The following is a 23,130-nucleotide window of genomic DNA, read 5'->3' on the forward strand; positions in this document are numbered from 1 at the left end:
GCAAGCACGGGGAGAACATGCAAACTCCGCACAGGAAGGTTGGTAGCTGGATTTGAACCCATGACCTCAGAACGGTGCTGCACACGCGCTAACCACTGCGCCGCCGTGCCGCCCTCCGGGTATCCTAAAACCTCAAAAATGTTGTGCAAGAAAACGGGAGGTCAAATTATGCATTTTAGTCACTTTGAGTCGCCGTAATCTGTTCTTCCTTGCGTTTCTCGTTGGTTGCACTACACAATACAGTGACATCTAGTGCTCAAAAAAGAAACATCATCCCATTCATGGAAACAAAGCCCATGAAAAGGATGCATTCATTTGTAGTTTTTCACATGATTTCATTTATAGTTTCACATTCTTAAGACCTCAATTTGTGAAATAAATATGATTTGAACAGTGGAATGTTTGTATCAGAGCTTTCCTCGTAGAAAACCCATTTTCCCCGTTTTATCAGGACCCTAGCTTCAGAGGTCCCTGAGTAAATTGAGTTTGAGACCCCTGGCTGACATGGGAGGTAACACTATATATGTACCGTAAATTCCGGACTATAGAGCGCACCTGATTATAAGCCGCACCCACCACATTTTAAGAAGAAACCCGATTTTGTACTTACACAAGCCGCACCTGTGTATAAGCCGCATGGGCCCACATTAAAAATGTAACACAAACACAAAATTAACCTAAACCAGACTTCCAAGTCCCCCGATTGAAACTAAATGTCCTTCATTAAAATCCACAGTCTAAAAATCACAGCCGGCAAAAAGAACGGAAAATGATACCGGTACTTAAGGTGTGATGCAGACCTGCAGAGTCCGGGTCCCGTTGAAAGAATTCCAAGGAAAAAGTGTATATTTCCAAAGGTAAGGGTGGGAAAAATATATCAGATGAACACACTCACGCAACTCTTTTTTTCTTTAACCAACTTTTTACCCCCTCTTTTTGTCCGTCCCTCACTTTTAGCGGTTCCCCTTAAACTCGTCACCCCGCGTTTGTTCCGCCCCTCCTTTTTCATTCACCCGTGCAAAACATATCAGAATAAGTGTCTAAAATAAATACATGACAAAAATATACAGTTGCAAATACATATTATACATGGGTTACACATATTTACAAAGAAAGACGGTACACCGTAAGAGTTTTCAAAGCTTTAATAATAATAATATAGCTTTGACAGGGCAGTTCATGGTAGCAACACTCGAGCGCCGCTGGCGGCCGTTAGAAAAATGACATCAATTGGCCGCATCACTGAATAAGCCGCAGGGTTGAAAGTTAGGGAAAAAAGTAGCGGCTTATAGTCCGGAATTTACGGTATGTATGTTTATAATCAATTTTACACTGTGTGGTATATACAGTAAAGAAAATAAGTATTTGAACACCCTGCTGTTTTGCTATTTCTTCTACTCAGAAATCATGGAGGGGTCTGAAATTTTCATGGTAGGTGCACGTCCACTGTGAGGGAGATAAACTAAAAACAAAAATCCAGAAATCACAATCCATGATTTTTCGAACGATTTATTTGTGTGAAATAGCTGCAATTAAGTATTTGAACACCTGAGAAAATGAATTTTAATTTTTGGTAGAGTAGCCTTTGTTTGCTATTACAAAAGTAAAACGTTTCCTGTAGTTTTTTACTAGATTTGCACACATTAAAAGGGGGATTTTGGCCCACTCCTCCACACAGATCTTCTCTAGATCAGTCAGGTCTCTGGGCCTTCGCTGAGAAGCACGGAGTTTGAGCTCCCTCCAAAGATTTTCGATTGGGTTCAGGTCTGGAGACTGGTTGGGCCATGGTAGAACCTCGATATGCTTCTCTCGGAGCCACTCCTTAGTTTTCCTAGCTGTTATTGCTGTCGTGTCGGAAGACCCGGCCACGATCCATCTTCAATGTTCTGACTGAGGGAAGGAGGTTGTTTCCCCTAAAATCTCACAATACACGGCCCCAGTTATCCTCTCTTTAATGCAGTGCACTCGTTTCATTTCTTGTTTTCCGTGTCGAAAACGAATGTTTTTTTAGATGGAAAATGTTCAACCGGACCAAAACGTGATCTCAAAATAATCAAGGTAAACATTTGTTTAAAATGGCCTCAAATTCATCCAGTGTTTTTTTTGTCGACTCAGTCTTAAATTTAACCGGCCTTTGTAATATTTCGAGCATCCCAAGAAATATGCCCCAAAATATGCACAAAAGTACACCGAAGTTTTGACGGGAGAGGGAGAAGCCGTTTCTTTCGTTCGTCAGAGTCCAAAACAGAGTTCTCATTCGTCTAAGAGACAATCAGCTTTTTTATACCCTCTTGAGCAAAAACATTCTTGGCGCGTCCCCTCGCACCTCGCCAGCCGATGTTTTTTCAGAATGTTCTCGTCCTCTTTCGATTCTCCAAAGTTACACAATTTCCGAGAAAATCGTCGGGGTCGGCCTGACGCCTAAACTCCTATCAGCTTGCCAGGGGAATGTTGTTATTTCGCGAGCTAATCCAAACCAAGCGAGGGTTTTTATTAATAACACTCGCTGACATCTAAACTCCGGAGAAACAAGCCTGGAATTTCCCGTCTTAAACTAATGTGTTCTCATTATGTCAAGCTCGACTCCAATAAACCACAACACCTTAAGCTGTATTAACCCTGTTAAAAGAATTTATTCAAGCGTGTCCTAGAGAGGCCGCAATGCTGCTTTCAGCCAGAAGGTGGCGTCAGCGAGTAAAATATTTGGAAGTTGAACTTTTCCATTTCATGTGAAACGCAACAGACCTCGGGGAAAAGGTGGAGTTGTAGCTTTCATCTATTCTTTGACTATTTTCGGCCGGAAGTCGGGTTTGACGGCCTGCGTGAGCGCCTCGGCATACTCGGGGTAACGCCCGGTCATCTACGGGAAAAAAAAAAGAGAAGAAGAAATCTTCAGCAACCCCCCAAAACTGTCCCCAAATGAATTGTTACCCCATTGGCAGAACATTTTGCTCTTTTTGAGTATCGTTTTCAATTTTTTTCAATATTGTCGGAAACATTTTTTGGCCTGGAGAAGGATGGGCGACACCGGGCTGTACTTGCCCAAGACACACCACAGGAAATTGTGACCCTATTAGGGATCCAAGCAAAGTAAGAACATTCTCATTTAAAGCCTCAGTGCGCCATATTTGACCACTAGATGGCACTGTACTGTCTCAAGGCTAGGCTGTCAAACAGCTGGCCCGCGGGCCAGATCAGGCCCACCAATGGTTTGAATCTGGCCCCCAAGACAAGAGTGAGAGAAGCGCAAGAAGAAAATGAGCTGTTCTAAATATTTCTAACGGATGTCACCCAAAGCCAGTTAACACTTGCAAAACGATTGTGGTCGTATTTCTTTGTTTCTCTCTTAATTTATTAGTTTTTATTTTTTTCTCCCTCTCTTTTTCTTTCTCCTGTTCACTCTCTCCTTTTTCTCTCTTTTCTCTAGTTCTCTCTCACTCTCCAACTCTTTCTATTTCCTCTCTCTGTAACTTAGGTGGTAATTATCTTTCTTTCTATTTTTCTCTTTCCTTCTCAACTTCTCTTTCTCTCCCCCTTTTTGATCCCTCTCTCTCCCCGTCTCTTTTCCCCTGCTCACTCTTTTACTTTCTTTCTCTGTTGTTTCGCTTCTCCTCTTCTTTTTATCTTTCTTTTTTCATTCTCTGTATTCTTTTCCCCCTTCTTCTCCATTCATCTCTATTCCGCTCTCTCTTTTTCTCTCACTGTTACTCTGTCTCCCTTGTTCTCCCTATCTGTTTATCGCTATCTCTTTCCCTCCCTCTCTTTCTCTCTCACTCTCTAAGTCTTTCTTTTTCTCTGTCTTGCTCTCTTTCTATTTTCTCTTTCTAATTTACTCTTTAATTCTTTCTATTTTTCTCTTTCTTTCTCACCCTCTTTCCTTTTTCGACCTCTCTCTCTCTCTCTCTCTCTCTCTCCCTCACCTCACTTTGTCTCTTTTTTTCCTGCTGACTCTTTCTTTCTGTCGTTTCACTTCTCTTATTCTTTTTATCTTTCTCTTTTTTCACTTTATTTTCACTTCTCTTATTCTTTTTTCACTTTATTTTCTCTCCATTCCTATATCTCTTCTGCTCTCACTTTTTCTCTCACTGTTACTCCGTCTCCCTTGTTCTCCCTATCTGTTGATCGCTCTCTCTTTCCTTCCCCTTCGTTTGATCTTTTTTTCTTCCTCTCTCTTTCTCTAAAACTTACTAGTCCAGTGCCCCAGAGCACAGCGTGGCAGCAAGATGCCAAACAAAAATGGCGGGTCCCTTAGGTAGGGATTCAACAATGTAATGGAAATACAATTCTTTATTTTTTTAATGCATCAAATCACTGTTTCTTTTTACTGAATGGAAGATTTTGTACTACTAGGATGCACTAAATATTACACACTGTCCCTTTAGGTCAGGGGTGCCGAATCGGCGGCCCGCGGGCCAAATCAGGCCCGCTGAGGGATTGAATTCGGCCCGCGAGATAACACTCAGAGAAGTGCAAGAGAAAAATGAGCTGCAGGTTTAGATATGTCCACTTGATGTTGACAGAGCCGAGTGCCTTGAACAAAGACACTGGACTTGTATTTCTCTCTCTCCCTTTTTCTCTCTCTCTATCCCTCTCTCATTTTCTCTCTTTGTTTCTCTTTGTCTCTGTCTTTTTACCTTCTTTTGCTCTCTTTTTTTCTCTTCTCTCTCTCTCTTGCTTTCTCCTTCTCTCTTTCTCTGCCTCCCTCCTTCTATTTCTCTTTGGATTTCATTCTTTCTCTTTCTTTCCCCCTCTCTCACTATTTCTCTTTTTATCTCTTTGGTTTCTCACACAAAATGGTAGGAGGAGAAAATTTGTATTTCTTTTAGAGTGGAATCCCAACCTAAGGTCGCCGCCATGTTTGTCCGGCATCCTGTCAGTTCCTCTGTTTTCCTTCGCATGAGACAAACAGCGCCTTCTAGTGGTCAAATACGACACACTGGGACTTTAAAACCAGCGCCATTTGCTTCCAACGGGGTAAGAATTTTTCCACCATTTTTGACCTTGAAACTCCATTTGTCGCTAATTTGCCGGTTCAGGTTGAGATCCATTTCCACCACCAATAGTCCGTCGCGGGTTCTGGAGAGCCCCGGGGTCCGGCTTCCGTCGGGGGCCGCCACGTAACTGGACCCGTAGAAGTGGCCGAAGTCGTGGTGAGCTGCGCGCGCCCGGAAAAACACAAAATTAGCTGTGGATGTAGACGGTGATCTACCGGTAGATCACTGAAGTCCTACCGGTAGATCGCGAGAAAGTATTGAATGCATAAAAACACAAAATTAGTGGTGGATGTAGACGGCGATCTACCGGTGGATCACTGACGTCCTACTGGTAGATCGTGAGAAAGTATTGAATGTCTAAAAACACAAAATTAGTCGCGGATGTAGACGGCGATCTACTCGTAGATCACTGACGTCCTACCAGTAGATCGTGAGAAAGTATTGAATGTCTAAAAACACAAAATCAGTGGTGCATGTAGACAGTGATCTACCGGTGGATCACTGAAGTCCTACCAGTAGAACGTGAGAAAGTATTGAATGCATAAAAACACAAAATAAGCCGCGGATATAGACGGCTATCTACCAGTGGATCACTGAAGTCCTACCGGTAGATTGTAAAAACACAAGATTAGCAGTGGATGTAGACGTGATCTACTGGTAGATCGCGAGAAAGTATTGAATGCATAAAAACACAAAATTAGCCGCAGATGTAGACGGCGATCTACCGGTGGATCACTGAAGTCCTACTGGTAGATCGCGAGAAAGTATTGAATGCATCAAAATACAGAATTAGCTGCAGATGTAGATGGCGATCTACCGGTGGATCACCGAAGTCCTACCAGTAGATTGTGAAAACACAAAATTAGTCGTGGATGTAGACGGCGATCTAACGGTAGATCGTGAAGTATTGAATGCATTGTATTTGTTAGGACACGCTGCAATCCAGAAGTCAAATTTAGCATTCCAACACAGACATGGATGTCCTTTAGCAGCAGTAGCAAATTGGAGAAGTCCAAATGTTGTCAATATTAGGTGCAACTCAGTACCGGTACATCATTTGTTTGAACTGTCCGCTTACGATGTAATAAGTATATCATGGGTAAGAGTCCAAATGAAATGTCATATTTGCATTGACATTCAAGATTAAAGGGACAGTATGTCATATTTATTGCCTCTTAGCAGTACAAAAAATCCATTTCAATACTAGGCAAAAATACATCAACTACAATACCGATGTTAAATTGAATTTAAAAAAAAATCCTAGGTGGAGAAATTTGACATCACGGAACCCCTACCAAGAAGTCGCCACCATGTTTGTTTGGTATCTTGCTGCTACGCTGTACTTTTTGGGCACTGGTTTCCGACGGCATTAGACACGAAGTCAGGGTTGCGATTTTCAAACACGATTGGAATAAAAGAGTAGGTCTAACGCAGGGGCGTCCCAACTTTTCTAGGTTCTTCTTTGTTTTTGGCAGAGTCTGTGGCTGTTATTTTCATAGCTCGCTTTTGTAGCATTTTCATTTGACTAGGTCGTTAAAACAGCTTCCAGTTCGTTTCCAGTTTTTTGTAGTGGGTATGTTTGGTCTTAAAACAACCACAGTCTCTTGGCAAATACAACACGCGCGAAAAAATACTCCAATTTCCAATTGCCCTGGGAGCGGTGGCCCTCAGAGTCAGCTTTCCTTTTTTTTTTTTTTTTTGTAACTTAATTTTGATTGTGCTTATTTTTTAGTGTGCAACTTTCCTTTTTATTGACAGCCGCCATGACGGAAACGGGGTGGGCTTAAATTCTCACAGAATGCCAAGAGTAAAGTGGTCAAAAAGCCGTCATCTGGTGAAATTGTTTTTTTTTTCGTGTGTACAAATTCATTTTATACTGAGGTCAACATTACTGACGGGTCACATGTTATGAATTTTATGACTGCATCAGCGAGCCTGTAAAAATGTAAACCCGGGCCGTAACTGGCCCCCGGGCCGGACTTTGGACATGTTGACAAACACTGCATTGGATCGGAGTATGAAACGCTGGCAGGGTCTCACCTTTTTGCCCGTCCCCGGACGTAAATTCGCTTTTGAAATGCTCCTGCAGAAATCAAAAGAGGATTTTTCACAACCGAGGAGAGAGAGAGAGAGAAAAAGAAAGAGAAAGAAAAAGAGAAACAGAAAGAGAGAGAGAGAAAAAAAAGAGAGAAAGACAGAGAGAAACAGAAAGAGAGAGCGAGAGAGAGAGGCTTATTTCATAGATGTGATCAAATCCTCAAACGTCAACCGTGAAATGAAATGTGACCATTAGCCAAAGTACCCATTAGCATGACGCATTAGTATGTCGCCATCAGGCATGACTCCTTAGCATCTACTGGTTAGCATGTAGCTGTTGGCATGAACGGTTAGCTTGTAGCCTTCAGCATGACACATGAGCACCTACTTGTTAGCATGTAGCCGTTAGCATAACTTGTTAGCGTGCAGCTTCGAGCATGACTCGTTAGCGGCGACTCGTTAGTGTGTCGCTTTTAGAATAACTTGTTAGCGTGTAGCCATAAGCATGATTGTTAGCATAACTGGTTAGCATGTAGCCATAAGCAGGATTGTTAGCATAACTGGTTAGCATGTAGCCCTAAGCATGATTGTTAGCATAATTTGTTAGCGTGTAGCCCTAAGCATGATTGTTAGCATGACTTGTTAGCGTGTAGCCCTAAGCATGATTGTTAGCATGACTTGTTAGCGTGTAGCCATAAGCATGATTGTTAGCATGTCTCGTTAGCATGCAGCTTTGAGCATGACTCGTTAGCGGCGACTCATTAGCTTGTAGCCTTCAGCATGACACATCAGAAAGTGAAAAGTTACCGTTCCGACGCGATTGACGGCGCAGGTGAAACAGTGGTTGGCCACGGCTGCGTTCCTCGCCTCGATCGGCCACATGGGCTCGCTAGAATAGAATAGAATAGAATAGAATAGAGCTTTATTGTCATTGTTACAAAATGGGTTGAACATATTGTCACAACAAAATTGGGCGTGGCACTCCAGTCTGAGATCGGAACAAGTCAGGTCGCCGGGACAGGCAGGAAGCCAGGTATCGGGGATCGATGCAGGGAACGGAATTGGGCAGGATACGGGTAGCCGGGTCAGGAGATTGGATCGGGGATCGATACAGGAAACAGAATCAGGATACGGGTAGCTGGGACAGGAGAACGGAGCTTGGATCGGGGATCGATACTGGAAACGGAATCAGGATACCGGTAGCCGGGACAGGAGAAGGGAACTTGGATCGGGGATCGATACAGGGAACAGAATCAGGACACGGATAGCCGGGACAGGAGAATGGAGCTTCGATCGATACTGGAAACGGAATCAGGATACCGGTAGCCAGGACAGGAGAAGGGAACTTGGATCGGGGATCGATACAGGAAACAGAGTCAGGATACTGGTAGCCGGGACAGGAGAACGGAGCTCGGATCGGGGATCGATACAGGAAACAGAATCAGGATACGGGTAGCCGGGACAGGAGAACGGAGCTCGGATCGGGGATCGATACAGGAAATAGAATCAGGATACGGGTAGCCGGGACAGGAGAATGGAGCTTCGATAGGGTATCGATACAGGAAACAGAATCAGGATACGGGTAGCCGGGACAGGAGATTGGATCGGGGATCGATACAGGAAACAGAATCAGGATACGGGTAGCTGGGACAGGAGAACGGAGCTTGGATCGGGGATCAATACTGGAAACGGAATCAGGATACCGGTAGCCGGGACAGGAGAAGGGAACTTGGATCGGGGATCGATACAGGGAACAGAATCAGGACACGGATAGCCGGGACAGGAGAATGGAGCTTCGATCGATACTGGAAACGGAATCAGGATACCGGTAGCCAGGACAGGAGAAGGGAACTTGGATCGGGGATCGATACAGGAAACAGAGTCAGGATACTGGTAGCCGGGACAGGAGAACGGAGCTTGGATCGGGGATCGATACAGGAAACAGAGTCAGGATACTGGTAGCCGGGACAGGAGAACGGAGCTCGGATCGGGGATCGATACAGGAAACAGAATCAGGATACGGGTAGCCGGGACAGGAGAACGGAGCTCGGATCGGGGATCGATACAGGAAATAGAATCAGGATACGGGTAGCCGGGACAGGAGAATGGAGCTTCGATAGGGTATCGATACAGGAAACAGAATCAGGATACGGGTAGCCGGGACAGGAGATTGGATCGGGGATCGATACAGGAAACAGAATCAGGATACGGGTAGCTGGGACAGGAGAACGGAGCTTGGATCGGGGATCGATACTGGAAATGGAATCAGGATACCGGTAGCCGGGACAGGAGAAGGGAACTTGGATCGGGGATCGATACAGGGAACAGAATCAGGACACGGACAGCCGGGACAGGAGAATGGAGCTTCGATCGATACTGGAAACGGAATCAGGATACCGGTAGCCAGGACAGGAGAAGGGAACTTGGATCGGGGATCGATACAGGAAACAGAGTCAGGATACTGCTAGCCAGGACAGAAGATTGCAGCTTGGATCGGGGATTGATACAGGAAACAAAATCTGTAATTTGTGGGGAAAAGCCCATTGGGGGCTTAACCTGACCCCCTTTTTTCCTTTATTTTCTTATTTCTTCTTCTTCTTCTCTCTTTTATTCCTTTTTTCCCAAAAACTTTTTCCCCTTCTTTTTCTCTTTCGAGTGAAAACGTGACAAAAAAGGGAGTTTTTTGCTCCCTTTCAGTCTCCGTAGTCAAGAGCGACATCCGCTGGCCAAATACAAAACACTGTCCCTTTAAGAAGAGCGGCACGTTTTCACCAGGGCTGTATTTTGCAGGAAAAACCCATTGGGGGACCTCACCTGACCCGGACCCTAGTTTCTGTGGACTCTGAGACCCCCCGGTATAAAAAGGTGGGCCCGCGGGCCCCCGGCGCTGACCTGAGGGCCCCCACGGTGGCGGAGGGGTTAAAGATGATCTCGGCTCCGTTGAGAGCGAAGAGGAACCAGTTGAGAGGATGATGGCGTCCGTAGCAGATGTTGACGGCCAGTTTCCCGAACGGGGTCTGGAAGACCGTGTGGCCCGTGTCGCCTTCCATGTAGTACGTCGACTGGAAAAAAAAAATAAGTAAGCGCCGGGGAGAAAAAAACAGACGAATGAAATTAAAAAAAAAGGAAATAAAAGAAATAAGTAAGCGCTGGGGAGAAAAACAAAAAAACAAATGAAGTGAAAAAGAGAAAATAATAAGAAAAAAAAACAATCAAATTAAGAAAAAGAGGAAAAGGCAAGAAAAGCCAGGAAAAAAGAAACAAAAGAAGGAAAAAAAAACAGAAAAGGAAAACAAGAGAGAAAAAAAGATGAAAAAAGCTGGGGGGGGGGGAAGAATGAAAAGAAAAAAGGAAAAGAAGAAAAAATAATCAAGCAAGAGAAAAAAAAATAAGTAAGCGCTGGGGGAAAAAAACAAATGAATGAAGTGAAAAATAAGAAGTGAAAATAAGAAGAAAAAAAACCCAAACAAATTACAAAAAAGAGGAAAAGGCAAGAAAAAGCCAGAAAAAAAAACAAAAGACGGAAAAAACCCAGAAAAGGAAAATAGGAGAGAAAAAAAGATGAAAAAAAGCTGGGGGGAAAAGAAAAAAAAGTAAGTAAGCGCTAGGGAGAAATAACAAATGAATGAAGTGAAAAAAGAAAATAATAAGAAAAAAACAAACAGATAAAGAAAAAGTAAAAAGCTGCAAAAAAAGAAACAAAAGAAGGAAAAAAAAAACATAAGAGTAAAACATGAGAGAAAAAAAATGAAAAAAGCTGGGGAGAAAAAACAAACGAATGAAATGAAAAAAGGAAATAAGAAGAAATAAGTAAGCGTAGGGTAAAAAAAAAACCAATGAAGTGGAATAAAAGCCCCGCAAGCACGGGGAGAACATGCAAAAAGCATTTCGAGCATGCTAGTATTTTTTAAAGGTTTACCTTTCTAGCTGACTATCAAGCTACCATTTTGGCTATTTAGCAAGCTAGCTAGCTTTTTACATTTGTTTGCATGCTAGCTAGCTAGCTAACATTTCGCCTTTTTGCTAGTTATCAGGCTAAACGTTGGCGTCCTTTCTAGCTAGCATTTAGTTTATTAGCTTTGCATCTGGCTATATAGTTAGCTTTATACCCTTTTAGCTAGCTCCCTTTTATTTTTTTATCTGTTTACCTTTCTAGTTGACTATCAAGCTACCATTTTGGCTATTTAGCAAGCTAGCTAGCTTTTTACATTTGTTTGCATGATAGCTAGCTAACATTTCATCTTTTTGCTAGTTATCAGGCTAAACGTTGGCGTCCTTTCTAGCTAGCTATCTAGCTATGTTTTAAGCTTTTTAGCTAACCCTTTGAGCTAGCTACCAAACCCTCTTTTTGCTTTGTATCCGTTTACCTTTCTAGCTAACTATTAAGCTCCCTTTTTAGCTATTTAGCATGCTATCTAGCTAGCTTTTTACAATTGTTTGCATGCTAGCTAGCTAACATTTCACCTTTTTGCTAGTTATCAGGCTAAATCTTGGCCTCCTTTTTAGCTAGCTAGCTAGCTTTGTCTGAAGCTTTTCATTTGACTATTTAGATAGCTTTTACTCTTCTGTGAGGTTTTTAAGCCCACCACATTTCAGTCACGGCGACTGTAAATAAAAAAAGGAAAGTTTAACATTTTTTAAAAAAGCACAATAAAATTAAGGTTACCAAAAAAAAGGAAAGCTGACTGCGAGGGTATGTTTTAAGCTTTTCATCTGACTATTTCGAAGGCTTTTTTTACCCTTTAAGCTAGCTACCAACCCCTCTTTTTGCTTTCTGTTTACCTTTCTAGCTAACTATTAAGCTCCCTTTTTTAGCTATTTAGCAAGCTATCTAGCTAGCTTTTCACAATTGTTTGCATGCTAGCTAGCTAACATTTCCCCTTTTTGCTTGTTATCAGGCTAAATGTTGGCCTCCTTTCTAGCTAGCTATCTAGCTTTGTTTTAGCTTTTTAGCTAACCCTTTGAGCTAGCTACCAAACCCTCTTTTTGCTTTGTATCTGTTTACCTTTCTAGCTAACTATTAAGCTCCCTTTTTAGCTATTTAGCAAGCTATCTAGCTAGCTTTTCACAATTGTTTGCATGCTAGCTAGCTAACATTTCCCCTTTTTGCTTGTTATCAGGCTAAATGTTGGCCTCCTTTCTAGCTAGCTATCTAGCTTTGTTTTAAGCTTTTTAGCTAACCCTTTGAGCTAGCTACCAAACCCTCTTTTTGCTTTCTATCTGTTTACCTTTCTAGCTAACTATCAAGCTCCCTTTTTAGCTATTTAGCAAGCTATCTAGCTAGCTTTTTACAATTGTTGGCATGCTAGCTAGCTAACATTTCCCCTTTTTGCTAGTTATCAGGCGAAATTTTGGCGTTCTTTATAGCTAGCTATCTAGCCATTTCTCGGCTTGAAAAATATTGCAGACCCCCAGCAATCGTGATTTTCTAGAAAAAAAATCGCGCTGACCTCGTTAAAATCTCCGATTCTGGGGATATGATTCTTCCGGCTCTTCCCCAGGACGTGTCCAGAGTTGGAGACGACCACGGCCGTGTTCCATATGGTGTCCCGCATCTCCTCTCGCTCCAAGATGGGGGAAATGATCACCATGTTGTATTTTTTGGCCAACTGAAAGGGAGAAAGCCCAACATTCACCCCAGTGGAGGAGGCAGGAACTGCAGGCAGGAGGACGGTATATTTGAACAAAAACCGGGAACAAAGTAGCAAACAAACCAGGGAGCAAAGAAAGTAACAAAATGCCACGCTAAAAAAAAGAAAAAACAAACTTGGATCTGGAAAATGCACAGAGCAAAGTCACAAAAACCAGAAACGAACACAAATGAACCTGGCATCAGGGGTGTTACCAGGGAGGGGCTTTACCCACGCTTTACCCACCCAAAGAAAACTGGATGTATTTGTGAGAAAAATCTGCCAAAATGTAAAAAGGGCAAACAATAGTGATAACAATATCATCAAAAAGGAAAAAGAAGAAAAAAAATAATCAAGCAAGAAAAAAAAAAAAAGTAAAATGAAAAAGAGAAAATAATAAGAAAAAAAAAATAAGAAAAAGAGGAAAAGGCAAGAAAAAGCTGGGGAAAAAAGAAACAATAGAGGGAAAAAACCCAGAAAAGGAAAACAGGAGAGAAAAAAAGATGAAAAAAAAGCTGGGGGAAAAGAATAAAAGAAATAAGGAGAAGGAGAAAAAAAGAATCAAGCAAGGAAAAAAAATACGGTAAGTAAGCGCTGGGGAGAAAAAAAAATGAAAAAGAGAAAATAAGAAGAAAAAAACAGACAAATTAAGAAAAAGAGGAAAAGGCAAGAAAAAGCCGGGAAAAAAGAAACAATAGAAGGAAAAACCCCAGAAAAAGAAAACAGGAGAGAAAAAAAGATGAAAAAAGCTGGGGGGGGAAAAAATGAAAAGAATAAAAGAAAAAAGGAGAAGGAGAAAAAATAATCAAGCAAGGAAAAAAAATACGGTAAGTACGCGCTGAGGAGAAAAAAAAACAAACAAAATGAAAAAGAGAAAATAAGATGGAAAAAAACAGACAAATTAAGGAAAAGGCAAGAAAAAGTAGAAAGCTGGAAAAAAAAGAAACAAAAGAAGAATAAAAACCCATAAAAAGAAAACAGGACGATAAATGATGAAAAAAAGCTAGAGAAAAATAACCAAAGAAAAAGGGGAAAGGATAAAATGAAGAAGAAAGCCAGTAGGAAAAAAACTAATTAAAAAGGGGAAAAAGGAAAGAAAAAAGAATGAAAAAGTTCAGAAAAAAAGAAACAAAAGAAAAGGGAGAAAAAGAAGAACAAGGCAAGCAGGGAAAAATACTTAAAAAAAGGAAAAAAAAAGTTCAGATAAAAGAAAAGAAGAAAAAAATATGATTAAAAAAGGAAAAACAAAGTAAAGAAGGAGAGTCCTTTGGTTCAGTATATTCATAATATTTTAAAATTTCCACTTTTTTTCTACAAAGCAACTTGAAAATCTTGACATTTCAATGCAACAAGATCCAAGAAGAAACAAAGGAACCAGATTAGAACAGGTCGGAATTTCTTATCCGAGGGACGAATCCTCTCCTGTTCTCCTCACTAGTTCCAAATGCATTGATGTCTCCTCTCCTTACTCCGAGCGTATTCGGAATCCCGAATGGGACTACTTTTAGGGAGGATTCCTTCACCTCCTGGCAGAATCGCGTGGTGATTCCGTTCTCGGCAGATTCGGCAAATTCCGTCCAGGGTTCTTTCTCGCGGGTGCAGAAGGCGAAGGGCATGGCTGCGGACGCAAACACACCAGGCCTTTATTTTCCCAAGATCGATAGAGCTTTTTCAGTGCTGATACCGATGATTCGTATTAACCGATATTTGGAGCAGATAAGGACTCCGAATTGCAACTCATGTTATGATAAAAGCTCATCCTTTCCACTTTAGCCTGCTTTTGATGCTTTCTCTCCATCACAAATGCTTGATTGACAAACACATGTTATGATAAGAGCTCATCACTTCCACTTTAGCATGCTTTTTCATGCTTTCTCTCCTTCACAAATGCTTGTTTTACAAATTCATGTTATGATAAGAGCTCATCCTTTCCACTTTAGCGCGCTTTTGATGCTTTCTCTCCCTCACAAACACACACGCTTGATTGACAAACTCATGTTATGATAAGAGCTCATCACTTCCACTTTAGCGTGCTTTTGATGCTTTCTCTCCTTCACAAATGCTTGATTTACAAATTCATGTTATGATAAGAGCTCATCACTTCCACTTTAGCGTGCTTTTGATGCCGTCTTTCGTCACAAACACACACGCTTGATTGACAAACTCATGTTACGATAAGAGCTCATTCATCCCTCAAGCAGGGAGGAGTAGGAGCAGAGAAAGTGTCTCGGCTGCGTGAGACTTAATCGTGAAAAAAATGCCGATACCGATATGGCATAAGTATGGGAGGACTTACTCCAGGTTTCTTGAAAGCAGACAATGTTGACGCCGCACATGGCCGCTGCCTCCACCATCTCAGCCACCCGTTTGTGCATGGCCTTGACCTGTGGGGAAAAGACTGGCCTCAGGCAGGGGCGTTAACAGGGGTGGGTAGAGGCGGTCAGTGCCCGCCCGAAGGAATCTGGACGCGGTAGCGACAAGCACCGACGAATAAAATAAAGGGCAGAGGCAATAGGACAAAAAAATGAGAAAAAAAAAGATAATAAAGTAAGGAAAAGAAATAAAAAAACTCAAGGAAAAATAAATCAAAGAATGAAAAAAAAAAAGAAGTCCAAAACAATAAGAAAAAGAGGAAAAGCGAAAAAAGGAAAAAGGTATGAAAAAAGAAAACGAAGAGGAGAGGAAAAAAGCAGAAGAGATAATTGTCACGGTTGCCACGGTGCCCAATTGGCCCCGCCCATGGACACCGGCTGAAACGCGTTGACAGATTGCTCCCTGTGACTACTTAAACGCTGTCCTGTGAGTCGCCTTTTGTCGGAGCGTCTGCTAAACTCTCTAATTTTGTCAATGTTTTTTGCTCTTGTTTTGCTCTCGCCCTGGGAATCTCCGTTTTGTCCTGTGTTTTTGCTCCTGTTTTGCCAAGCCCTGTGAATCTCCGTTCTTTTCCCTGTGTTTTGCTCCTGTTTTGCCCTCGCCACGATCCGTTTGATTTTGACCACTTCCTCGTTCCGATCAATCTACTTCTACGACCAACGATCTCCGGATCGAGTGTGCGCTCCTCTCTCTTCTCCCCATAAATTGTGAGTAACGTTACGCAAGTGGGTTCTGTTTCCTGTCCTGGTCCTGACAATAATAAAGCAAAAAAAAAAAGAAACAAAAAATATAAAGAAAAAAATGAAAACAAAGTAAAAAAAAAAAAAAGGGAGATAATAAGCAGGAAAAATATGAACAAGAAGAAAAAGCAATTAAAAAAAATTCAACAGCTAGGAAAAAAAATACAAATATAAAATAAAGGAAAACAGAACAAAATAAGAAAACAGTGGCGAAAAAGAAGTTAACAGCTAGAGAGGAAAAGAAAAGAATAAGAAAAAGAAGACTGAAACAACAAGAAAAAGGAAAAAGCGAGAAAAAGAAAAAGCTATGAAAAAAGGAGAGAAAAAAAGCAGAAGAGATAATAAAGCAAGAAAAATACAAAACAAAAAGATAAAGAAATTTTAAAAAAGTAAAAAATAGGAAGATAACAAGCAGGAAAAAATAAGAAAAAGAAGACAAAGTAATACAATTTTAACATCTAGGGAAAAAATAAAATAAAGGAAAACAGAACAAAAACAGAAAAAAGAAGTAAAAGGCTAGAGGGGGAAAAAAATGAATAAAACAAACAAGACTGAAACAACTAGAAAAAGAGGAAAAAAAAGAAAAAGCTATGAAAAAACAAAGTGAAAAGGAGATAAAAAAAAACAGAAGAGATTATAAAGCAATAAAAAAATGAAACAAAAAATATAAAGAAATGAAAAACAAGTAAAAAAAAGTAGGAAGATAAGCAGTAAAAAAAAAGAAGAAAAAGCGATTAAAAAAATCAACAGCTAGGCAAATTAATTAAAAAAATTAGATAAACGGAAGAATACAGATGCGAAGAAGAAGTAAACAGCTAGAAAGGAAAAGAAAAGGATACAAAAACAAGACTGAAACAACAAGAAAAAGAGGAAAAAGCAAGAAAAAAGAAAAAGCTATGAAAAAGGAGAGGAAAAACAGCAGAAGAGATAATAAACCAAAAAAAAAAATATATGAAGAAATGAAAAAAAATTAAGCAGTAAAAAAGAAGAAAAAGCGAAAAAAAGTCAACAGCTAGGGAAAAAATAAAGGAAAACGGAAGAATACAGATGCGAAAAAGAAGTAAACAGCTAGAAGGGAAAAGAAAAGAGAAAAAAAGAAGAAATACAAACTAAAAAAGTATATGACTCGTACTTATGATAATGTCATATTCAGCACAAAAGAAATGAATTTCTGTGAAACATCTCCTCTATTCTACTCAATAAGAATTCCCAAAAAATTCACTCAGCCCTCAACTTGAAACTCATTTCAACTTTGAAAGTGGAATTCCTGCAAGACAACAACAAAACATTTCAATAGAACAACCTATAAACTACAAGATACCAGAAAAAAACTGGATTTTTCTCGGATTTCATTTGAAAAAGACCGGCAACTGTGATGTGTTGGATCTGCCCCCCCCTGAGGCCCAGGTCCGGCTACGGCCCTGGTTCCGGGGGCACTGCGGTTTTTTGTGACCCAGACCTGGTCCAGGACCGGAGCGTCGGTGGGCAGGACCACCCGGTTCTGAAGGAGACCCACTCGGACCTTCCGGGGGGCTCTCAGTTGCTCCGGGCCGGCCCGGAAGGCGAAACCTTTCAGCTCGAAGTCGCTTTCTCCCGCGGCCTCGAAAGCACCCGAAGGCAACTCCAGCTTCCTAAACGGAGAGCACAAATGGCCGTCAGCGGGTAGGTCACGGGTTCGATTCCCGGCTCCTTCGGATCAAAGTCGATCGAGCGAGTGACTGCTGAAGCTAGGATCCGGGCGATGATGGGCCAAACGCAGCGCTGATAAAAACATTCTTCTTAAAGGGACAGTGTTTAATATTTGCCCACTAGATGTCGCCGTCACGTGTACTGCAAGCAAAAATGAAGACTCCGAACGACCGAGACTGAAAGTGAGCCATTTTCTTCACATTTTTCCTCAGCATATCACAAAGAAAGACAAAAAGGGATTTTTTTTTCTTAAAATAAAAATAAAAAAAAAATAGGGAAGAAGAAATAAAAAAAGGGCCAAAAAGGAAAACGGGGAAAAAAAGGAGAATGGAGAAAAGAGAAAAGGGAAAGAAATAAAAGACATAATTTAAAGACAAAAGAAAAAAAAAACATACAAAGAAAGCCAAAAAGGGATTTTTTTTCTTCAAAGAAAAAGGAATAAAAAATAGGGAAGAAGAAATAAGAAAAAGGGCAAAGAGGAAAACGGGAATAAAAGGAAAAGCAAAAAAAAAGGAGAATGGAGAGAAAGAAAAAAAGGGAAAGAAAGAAAAGATATGATTTAAAGAGAAAAAAGAAAAAAATACACACAAAGAAAGACAAAAAAGGGATTTTTTTGTTTTGAAAAAAAAGGAATAAAAATAGGGAAGAAGAAGAAATAAGAAAAAGGGGCAAAGAGGAAAACGGGAATAAAAGGAAAAGCAAAACAAAGGAGAATGGAGAAAAAGAGAAAAGGGAAAGAAAGAAAAGACATGATTTAAAGAAAAAAAAGAAAATGTTTGTATGTTTAACACCACTGGGATAAGAGAACGTGTGCGTATGTTATCAACAAAGGGACACCGTGTCCTATTTGACCACTAGATGTCACTGTATCGTGTAGTCCGACCAAAATCGAGTGTTACAAAACGCAAGGAAGATGACAAACTATGGAGACTTCAAATGACCAAAGCGCACCATTGTTTTTAGGGGTAGCAGCAAGATGGTGGACAATCAGAGCGGCGCCCTCTAGTGGAGTCTCGCTATCCAGCTCCCTATTATGTTTTACCTTTCTAGCTAACTATCAGGCTAGCTTTTTAGATATTTAGCAAGCTACCTAGCTAGCTTTTTACATTTTGTGCATGCTATCTTGCTAACATTTGACCTTTTTTAACAAGTTAGCAAGCTAAATGTTGGCCTCCTTTCTAGCTAGCTATCTAGCTTTATTTTCTTGCTTTATATCCAGCTATTTAGATGGCTTTTTACTCGTTTAGCTCGCTTTTTAGCTTCATTTTGGTTTTTGACCTTTCAAGCTACATTTTTAGCGATTTAGCAAGCTATTTAGCTTGTTTTTTTACATTTCTTTCCTATGATTTTGAGCTAATATTTTATCGTTTTTTACTAGTTAGCAAGCTAAACGTTGGCCTCCTTTCTAGCTAGCTAGCTAGCTTTATTTTTTTTCTTTATATCCAGCTATTTAGATGACTTTTTACTCGTTTAGCTCGCTTTTTAGCTCCATTTTGGTTTTTGAACTTTCAAGCTACATTTTTATCGATTTAGCAAGCTATTTAGCTTGTTTTTTTTTACATTTCTTTCCTATGATTTTGAGCTAACATTTGATCTTTTTGACTTGTTAGCAAGCTAAATATTGGCCTCCTTTCTAGCTAGCTATTTAGCTTTGTTTGTAGGTTTTTATCAGACTCTTTAGATGGCTTTTTACTCGTTTAGATCGTTATCTAGCTCCTTATTAGTGTTTTACCCTTCTAACTAACAAACTAGTTATCTTTTTAGCTATTAGCAAGCTTTTTTAGCTAGTTATTTAGCTTTGTATTCGTTTTTTACCCTAACTAATTACCAAATTACCTTTTTAGCCATTAGCAAGCTAACTAGCAAGTTTTTTTACATTTTCCCTAATGCTGAAAGATGAAAATCTTTCTTATTCAGTTGTCTTTTTTTCCTGTATGAGCTAGCTATCTTTCTCCCTTTCAGTGTTTGTTACCTGTTTACCTTTCTAGCTAACTACCGAGCTATCTTTTTAGCTATTTAACAAGCTAGTTAGCCTTTTATGTTTTACATTTTTTTCCAGTGCTTTTGAGCTAACATTTGATCTTTTTTACTCATTAGCAAGCTAAATGTTGGCCTCCTTTCTAGCTAGCTATTTAGATTTGTTTGTAGCTTCCTATCAGACTCTGTAGATGGCTTTTTACTCGTTTAGCTCGTTATCTAGCTCCTTTTTAGTGTTTTACCCTTCTAACTAACGAACATATTATCTTTTTAGCGATTAGCAAGCTTTTTAGCTAGTTATCTAGCTCCTTATTATTTTTTTACCTTTCTAGCTAACTACCGAGCTACCTTTTTAGCTATTAGCAAGCTAACTAGAGAGCTTTTTACATTTTCCCCAATACTGAAAGATGGAAATTTTTCTTATTCAGTTGTTTTTTAACTGTATTAGCTAGCTATCTTTCTCCTGCTCAGGTTTTTTTTTACCTGTTTCCCTTTCTAGCTAACTACCGAGCTACATTTTTAGCTATTTAGCAAGCTATCTTGCGAAGTTGGAAATTTAGAAATGTTTATCTAACCGTGTGCCCTTTGCACCAATGAGTAACTCAAAGTAGCTCGACACTTGAAAAGGTGAGAGACCCCCGGAAAATATTTCCTTCGACCTCAAGGGGGCGCCAAATAATACACAAAGTCCCTTTAATGACATTAAATTTGGGTATAAAACATCTACCGAGATAAGATCATTCTCTTCTTGTTTTCGAGATGATTTTGGTTATTAGAGAAATATTTTCTTTTTGTCTTGTAGCATTCTTCTCACATGAAACATTTTTTTGTTGTTGACCTTGTGCTGTTAAGCGCTCTACATGAGGGTAATGATCACCCTGCTGCACCACGAGCAAAGTCCTCCTCAAACATCGGAATCAATAACTGACCACCGGTGTCGGCTATGTTACTTTACAAAGTCCATCCATCCATGATCTGCACCGCTTATCCTCAGTAGGGCCGCGGGGGTGCCGGAGCCCATCCCGGCTATCTTCGGGCAGTGGGCAGAGGACACCCGGGACAGACCATTCGCTCGCTCGTTCACACCTAGGGAGATTTCGGTTCGGCCAATCCACCTGACATGCGTGTTTTGAAATGTGGGAGGAAACCCCCGCAGGCACGGGGAGAACATGCAAACTCCGCACAGGAGGTTCTATCTCATGATCTCAGACCTCTCCTGCCACTTTACAAAGTCAAATCGGGTTTATTTGTTTGGCCCTTGACCACAAGTCGTCTCACAGGGCTGTGCAGACCACAGACTATTATGACACCATCCCCTGATCTAAGACCGACATGAGGGAAAGGAAAAACATGACGCTGTTGACCTTCCGCACTCAGTAAAGCACTAGAAGAAGTAACGGCGTCAGGTATCCTTTTCCCTGATGCCGCTGCCGAGCCGACAGGAAAAGGAGGAAAACGCTGGTCTACTAGTAATCCCAAGAGCCAAGAAGAAATCCGACAGTGTTTTCCATTGGGGGCCTTGGTGCTGTGGAATGCTCTTCCCCCTGATATCCGATCTGCAACCTCAGAGGAAATGTTTCAATCCAAGCTTAAAACACACTTCTACTCTAAAGCATATGAAAAATCTATAATTTATGTTGATAATATGTGTATTATTTGCCCTCATGTAGATTTTAGATCAGGGGATGCTGTCATCATAGTCTGTAAACTGGCTTTCTACGTGAACAGGAGGCGGTGTAACCCTGGGCACAGATTTCCATCTGCCGCAGGGACGTCGAACTTTTGGACTAGCGCAAGGGTGTCAAACTCATTTGAAATCGGCGGCCACAAGATAGAACAAACATTCTGTCGGGGGCCGGACTAGTCGATTAAAGAGAAAGAAAAAGAGAGATAAAGAAATAAGAGAAAGAGAGAAGGAAAAGGAGAGAGGGCGGGACAACAAAAGAGAGGGAGAGAGCGTGAGAAACAAAAGAGATAAAAAGAAAAGTCATGAGAAAAGGAGAGGAAGAAAGAAATCCAAAGAGAAATAGAAAGACAGAAAGAGAAAAGAGAAAAGAGAAAAAAAAGCGCCAAGGGTAGGAAGAGAGAAAGAGAGAAAAGGAAAAAAGGAAGTTAGAGCAAAAGAAGTTAAAAAGACACACAGAGAGAAAGAAAGAGCAACAAAGGAAGAGAAAAAGAGAGACACAGAGAGTGAAAGAGACAGAGTGGGAGAAAAGGGGCGAAAAAGAAAGAGAGAGAGAAATCAATACAAGTAGAGTGTCTTTGTTCGAGGCACCTGGCTTTGGCAACATCAAGTGTACCTATTTCAACCTGCAGCTTCTTTTTCTCTTGCGCTTCTCTGAGCGTTGTCTCGCGGGCCGGATTCAATCCCTTAGCGGGCCTGATCTGGCCCACGGGCCACATGTGGCCTAGCGTGTGACGTCATCCACTCCGCTGTGGCTAAACTACAACACAACACCCCGAGGCCATCCTGTTCATCTCTTAATAAACAACACAGGGATACTGCTGGAAGTGTGAATTTCCCTACGGGGATGAATCAAGTATCTATATATCTAATAATAGTTGGCAATTATAGTTTGTGATTAAGGGCTATAGAAATGAAAATGACTTGAAAAAAAAAAAGCCAAGCGTTTGAACTCACTCGGTCTCCTTTCCAAACAGGATGCGCTTGACCTCCTTCAGCTCATCTTGGGGGATGTAGGTCTCCAAGCTTTTCTCCAGGGATTCAAACTGACCCGCGGACATTTCCGAGGATCCTTCGGGCCGCTCCGCGATCGGGAATGTCCCGAGGAGTTTTCTGACTCGCGGTCGGCTCCGCCTCCGACCGACACGCCTCCCGTCCCGCTTCTCGCGCGGTAGGTAGGCTCCGTCGGGGGCCTCGACCTCCTTTCGGCGCGTCGCTTTAAGAGAAAGAAAGAAAGAATGAGGAGGATAAAAAGACAGAAAAAGGAGGAGAAAAAGGCAGAAAGAGTGAGGAAAAGACTGACAAAGAAAGATCAAAAGAAAGAAAGTGGCAGAAAGAAAAACAAGGAAAGATAGTGAGAAAGATCATAAGAATGAGAGAAAAGAAAGGGACCGAGAGAAAAAAAGAAAGAAAAAGAGGGAGCCTGCAGAAGAGAAAGAAAGGGAGTAAGAAAGAGAGAAAAAGAAGGAAAACAGAGACAGAGAAAAAGACAGAAAAAGAGTGAAAGATCAAAAGAGAAAGTGGCCGAAAGAAAAACAAAGAAAGATAGTGAGAAAAAGAGAGATCATAAGAATGAGAGAAGGGAAAGGGACTAAGCGAAAAATGAAAAAGAGGGAGCATGTGAAAGAGATAAAGAAAGGGAGTAAGAAAGAGAGACAAAGAAAAAAGGAGAGAAAAAGACAGAAAAAGAGTGAGAAAAAGACAGAGAGAGAAAGATCAAAAGAAAGAACGTGGCAGAAAGAAAAACAAAGATAGTGAGAAAGAGAAATATCATAAGAATGAGAGGGGGGAAAGGGACTAAGAAAAAGAGGGAGCATGAGAAAGAGGTAAAGAAAAAGAGTAAGAGAGACAGGAAAAAAAAAAGGGACAGAGAAAATGACAGAAAAAGAGTGAGAGAAAGATAGTGAGAAAGTGTGAGAGGAAGACCAAAAGAAAGAAAGTGGCAGAAAGAAAAACCTGATACCTGTTGCCGACCTCTTCTCTGGACTGGTTTCTGTTTGACTCCT

The 23,130-nt window shown here is 41.0% G+C and overlaps 1 protein-coding gene across 2 annotated transcripts; it reads right to left on the reverse strand.

Annotated features, from left to right (window-relative positions):
• Positions 1–2,603: 2,603 nt before the first annotated feature.
• Positions 2,604–23,108, reverse strand: upb1 (ureidopropionase, beta). Of its 2 annotated transcripts, XM_088337003.1 has the most exons (11): positions 23,088–23,108; positions 22,082–22,340; positions 17,234–17,405; positions 14,958–15,045; positions 14,185–14,279; positions 12,482–12,640; positions 9,924–10,093; positions 7,839–7,920; positions 7,035–7,077; positions 5,001–5,155; positions 2,604–2,860 (listed from the first exon to the last, which is right to left on the reverse strand). In XM_088337003.1, the coding sequence occupies exons 2-11, from the start codon at positions 22,183–22,185 to the stop codon at positions 2,777–2,779; spliced, it is 1,152 nt and encodes a 383-aa protein (XP_088193129.1). In that variant the 5' UTR covers positions 22,186–22,340; positions 23,088–23,108; the 3' UTR covers positions 2,604–2,776. The 2 variants fall into 2 exon arrangements, with proteins under 2 accessions (XP_088193129.1, XP_088193131.1); XM_088337005.1 differs by lacking the exons at positions 14,185–14,279; positions 14,958–15,045; positions 23,088–23,108 and having other exon boundaries at positions 22,082–23,063.
• Between the last annotated feature and the right edge of the window lie 22 nt (positions 23,109–23,130).

The sequence above is a fragment of the Urocampus carinirostris genome, chromosome 5 (genome assembly GCF_059441175.1).
Source record: "Urocampus carinirostris isolate Australia breed hairy pipefish chromosome 5, RoL_Ucar_1.0, whole genome shotgun sequence".
In the NCBI taxonomy this organism is placed as follows: Eukaryota; Metazoa; Chordata; class Actinopteri; order Syngnathiformes; family Syngnathidae; genus Urocampus; species Urocampus carinirostris.

What these genes read in the sequence shown, in the direction of transcription:
- upb1 (XM_088337003.1), bottom strand. Translation starts at nt 22,185, where the DNA reads ATGTCCGCGGGTCAGTTTGAATCCCTGGAGAAAAGCTTGGAGACCTAC. An exon ending in CTGTTTGGAAAGGAGACCGA is followed by an intron (nt 17,406 to 22,081) that starts GTGAGTTCAAAC and finishes CTCTCCGTTTAG; the next exon opens with GAAGCTGGAGTTGCCTTCGG. An exon ending in GCGACAAATGGAGTTTCAAG is followed by an intron (nt 2,861 to 5,000) that starts GTCAAAAATGGT and finishes TTTTTCCCGTAG; the next exon opens with ATGACCGGGCGTTACCCCGA.